The sequence below is a fragment of the Clupea harengus genome, chromosome 9, assembly GCF_900700415.2.
Source record: "Clupea harengus chromosome 9, Ch_v2.0.2, whole genome shotgun sequence".
In the NCBI taxonomy this organism is placed as follows: Eukaryota; Metazoa; Chordata; class Actinopteri; order Clupeiformes; family Clupeidae; genus Clupea; species Clupea harengus.
The window spans coordinates 13,270,280-13,274,120 of NC_045160.1; the positions used below are offsets into that span (position 1 = coordinate 13,270,280).

The window sequence follows — 3,841 nt, forward strand, 5'->3', positions numbered from 1 at the left end:
TCTTTCTAGTTTAGGCTTAGAGAGCAAGAGAGAGAGAGAGGAAAAGAAAGAGAGATAGAGAGAGGGAGAAGGGAGAAAGAAGAAGTAGTAGAGAGTGAAGGAGAGACAAAGGAGGGACAGAGAGGGAAAGGTAGATAGATAGGTAGAGATGAACAGTGAAGAACCTGAACAAGACGAAGAGGGTAGAGAGAGACAAGAAAGGAAAAGAGAGAGAGAGAAGAGGGCAGAGAGAGACAAGAAAGGAATAGAGAGAGAGAGAAGAGGATAGAGAGAGACCTTTTGTTACTCTTAGCCTTCCCCTCTCTGCCCAGGCCCAGCTGTTTCTAATTGGCTCATTAGTACGGTGAGGTGAGAGTGTTGTGATGGGTGATCATGAGAGAGAGAGAGACAGAGAGGGCACCCCTGCATCCCAGCATACAGGAGCCCGGTTGGGCCTAGCAGCGCGATGATGGGCCGTGCCAATAAGGTCGGGGCGGCCTCCGAGCAGAGGCCATCTCCCGCCTCCTGAGGCTGCGTGCTGCTGGGACGTAATGAGCTTGAACCTCTTCAGGAGAAAAACACATGGCATCCTCTCCTCACACATGGGGTGCTCCCTGCTGCCAACACACTGCTGAAACACATGCAGATTGTTAATCATGCTTTAGATAGCCAATTAGGAAAATAGACTCTCATGGAGAGTGCTTTAGGATTTCATCTGAGGCCTTTATCGTGATACATGTGCTTAGTCTCTAAATACTTTAGACCGTCTAAGAGGTGCAAATACTGAAGTGATGTATGTCTAAGAACCATGGTGTATAGTGCAAATAAAAGAAAAAAACTTTTTTAGTACCAGACTAGTCATATTACTGGCAGTAATAACTGGTGGTGGATAATCTAATAATAATCAGTAAGCAGTAATGCTCTGCAATAATCAGTAGTAATCTGCTAGCGGGACAACTCATCCTTTCGTGGAAATGTTTATCTGTGTTTTGGTTCTGGTATTTTGGTGGGAGCACTAAGCTTGTCATTGTCACTGAGGCTGCTGTCAGGAACTGCTAGGGTATGTGGCTATCTATCAATTAGTTGGGGAAATGAAGCATGCAAACCATAGGCTGCTTAAGGGCCAGACTGGAGAAGATGTCACCTTTGGCCTAAAACCTCCACAGCCTGGCTAACTGGTCCAAGCAGCTGGTGAAACATCTGCCTCAACTTCACACTAATGTACCAATCAGAGCATTTCACAAACCCAGACAATGTTTACTCATGGCATCAGAGCTACAAAAAAGGATGTTTATTTAGTGCGAATGTTGGTTTAAGTACACAACGGAGGAGCAGAGAAGGGGCAGTTCTTCCCACACTAGTCTACATTCATGAAAACCTTTATGGCTATGGTCCTAAAGCAGACTACTAATGTGCTACTGTCTCTTGAGCAGAATATCTACAGAGTACCATAGATACAGAGTACCATAAATACAGAGTACCATAGATACAAAAGTACCATAAATACAGCAGAAAGCAGGAGGGCGGGCAGGATTTTCCTCCTATTGGCACATGAGGGCACAGTTTCAGGGGCAGAGATGGGGATGGGGGTCGGGGTTGTGGCAGTAGGGGGGCAAAAGGTGTAGGCACAAGTCATTAATTCTGGGGGGTGGCACTGAGTGAGAGGTAGGTGGAGTATGTCTAAAGGGGTGGCAGTGTGTTTGTCTCTGCATGGCACTGGTGGGCACTCTCTCTTGTGTCTTCACTTTGCAACACTGTCATGCTACAGTGGGCTTGTTTTGTTTTTAAAGAGAAAAGATTACATTAGCAAAAGTTCATATATATTTACAAAAAACAGGCATTGTCAGGCAATGGGCTCAATGCGACAAATGGAGTCCGTCTTGCATTGACACCACTTTCCTCTTTACAAATGGATAATTTAATGTTTACAAAATGGTTCTACAGCATAAAATAATTAAGTAAAGAGATTTATACAAAACAATGTCTCATGAGGGACTCTGAACCCTGGCCCTGGACCTGAAGCCTTGGGGATGGGGATGGTCCGATGGAAAGTGGCTGGGGTGGGGATAGGGGAGAGTTTCAGACGGTGGTCATAACCTTCAGCGAGCCGGAGCGGAATCGCATGATCTTCTTCTTGAGCGCGTGTGACGCCTTGATCTTGACGACGGAGGACAGGGCCGGGGGAGGGGAGGAGGCCAGCCGCGGGGGCACCTCCTGAGGCCACACCAGCCCCCCGCCGCTCTCGTCTGAGTCGCTGGTGAATGAGCTGGACCCCGGCGAGTAGGCCTCACTCAGGCTGGAGTCAGAGCCTCCCGTTGCCGTGGGGACAGCAGCAGCAGCTGCAGCCACCGCCGCTGCCACTGCACCATCCCCCTGCTCCTGGCCCCCGTACTGAGCGCATGTGTACGGGGGAGGGGGAGGGGGAGGGGGCCAGGCCTGTCTGGGGTGGGGGTGAGGGTGGGGGTATGAGTGAAGATGGGGCTGGGGGCATCCTCCGTACCCCCCTCCAGCCTCCTCCTCCTGGCTGAGGTCGGCAGTGGAGCACCAGCGGCGCTGCTGGGGGGTCTCGCCCTGCACCTGCCGCCTGGCCCTCGCCATGTCCCTTTGGACCGTGTAGTAGCGCCCCCACCCCCCTCCCTGCAGGCTGTTCTCAGACTGCGAGCGGCTGGTCGTCGCCGTCTTCTGCCCCGCCCCCCTGGGAGAGCTCCGCGCCTCCGCTGCTCCTGTGCCCCTGCAGGGGGAGGCCCGTGCTGGTGGCTGTCCCCCGGAGAACGACGCCCGGCTCTGCTTGTGCTTGCCGTGAAAGGGGGAACAGCGGTGGGGGTGGGGGTGAGGGTGAGGGTGGCCGACAGGGACGTAGTTGACAGTCAGAAGCTGCTGCTCCGACACCAGAGGATAGGGCTCCCCGTAGTCCGGGTTGCTCTGAAGGGACTCTGGGTCGGTGTTGCTGTAGCCGCCGGGCTCCATGGCCGCCCCGTACTGCTGTGGAGGAGGCACCACTGGAGCCACTGCAGCCAGAGATGAGGGTCTGGAAGAGGGGTAGAGCAGGGACAGGTAGTACTGCTCCAGAGCCTGGGCAAGCTCACCATCAGACTGGCTTTCCTCATTGCCCACATTCCCCACCCACGCCTGGGTCTCAGAGGGGTCCGCAGCCACTTCGGCGTGAGCGGGAACAGTGGCCGGATGTGGTGGACGGACAGGGAACTGGGCCAGGCCGCGCCCCGACGGGTAGTGGGTCTGTCGGGGGCGCAGGGTCCGGCGCTGCAGCAGGGAGAGGATGTAGGCCTCCACGCGCAGCGCCTGCTGGATGTCCTCCTCCGTGGTCTCAGGCTCTGGGGCCTCCGGCCATGGCTCTTCCTCCTCCTCCTCCACTTCCTCTTCCTCGCCCGTACCCTCTGCGATGTCCTCCAGGGGGGAGAAGGGGGCAGAGTGGGAGCGGGGCAGCATGGCACGAGGACTGAGCTCCCTCGCCTCCTCACCATTCAGCAAAGTACAGTCTGCAGAGAACACACATCAGATGCAAATTCAGTTACTGAAGGCGCAGAGGGAGAGAGAGATAATGACATTCAGATTTTAGAAATGCTCGCTTGATGTGTATGGTCCGTTTGGCTGGTCTGAACTTGAGTGTGACTATTCCCCCCGCCCCCTCCCTCCCCCAGCCCCCACTGATTTCTTTTCACATAGCAATATTTGGTTGCGAACCATGGGCCGTTTATGTCCTCAACATGTAAGCAATGTGTAATGTCGCTAGGCAATGACGCAAAGTAAAGGAGGGAAAATGGAAAGCCACGCTCTATTTGTTTGTCTTTATCTTTTTGTTCATTTGGTCATTTTCGCTGAGCCATAACTGATGCAAGCTGCT

At 53.7% G+C, this 3,841-nt stretch overlaps 1 protein-coding gene across 1 annotated transcript in view; it reads right to left on the reverse strand.

Moving 5' to 3' along the window:
* Nucleotides 1–1,248: 1,248 nt before the first annotated feature.
* LOC105899488 (dapper homolog 1) overlaps nucleotides 1,249–3,841 on the reverse strand; it is a 9,052-nt gene continuing 6,459 nt past the window's right edge. The window contains exon 4 of the mRNA XM_031573551.1: nucleotides 1,249–3,476. Within this exon, the coding sequence (XP_031429411.1) occupies nucleotides 2,059–3,476 (1,418 nt within the window). The 3' untranslated portion in view covers nucleotides 1,249–2,058. The remainder of the gene's footprint in view (nucleotides 3,477–3,841) is intronic.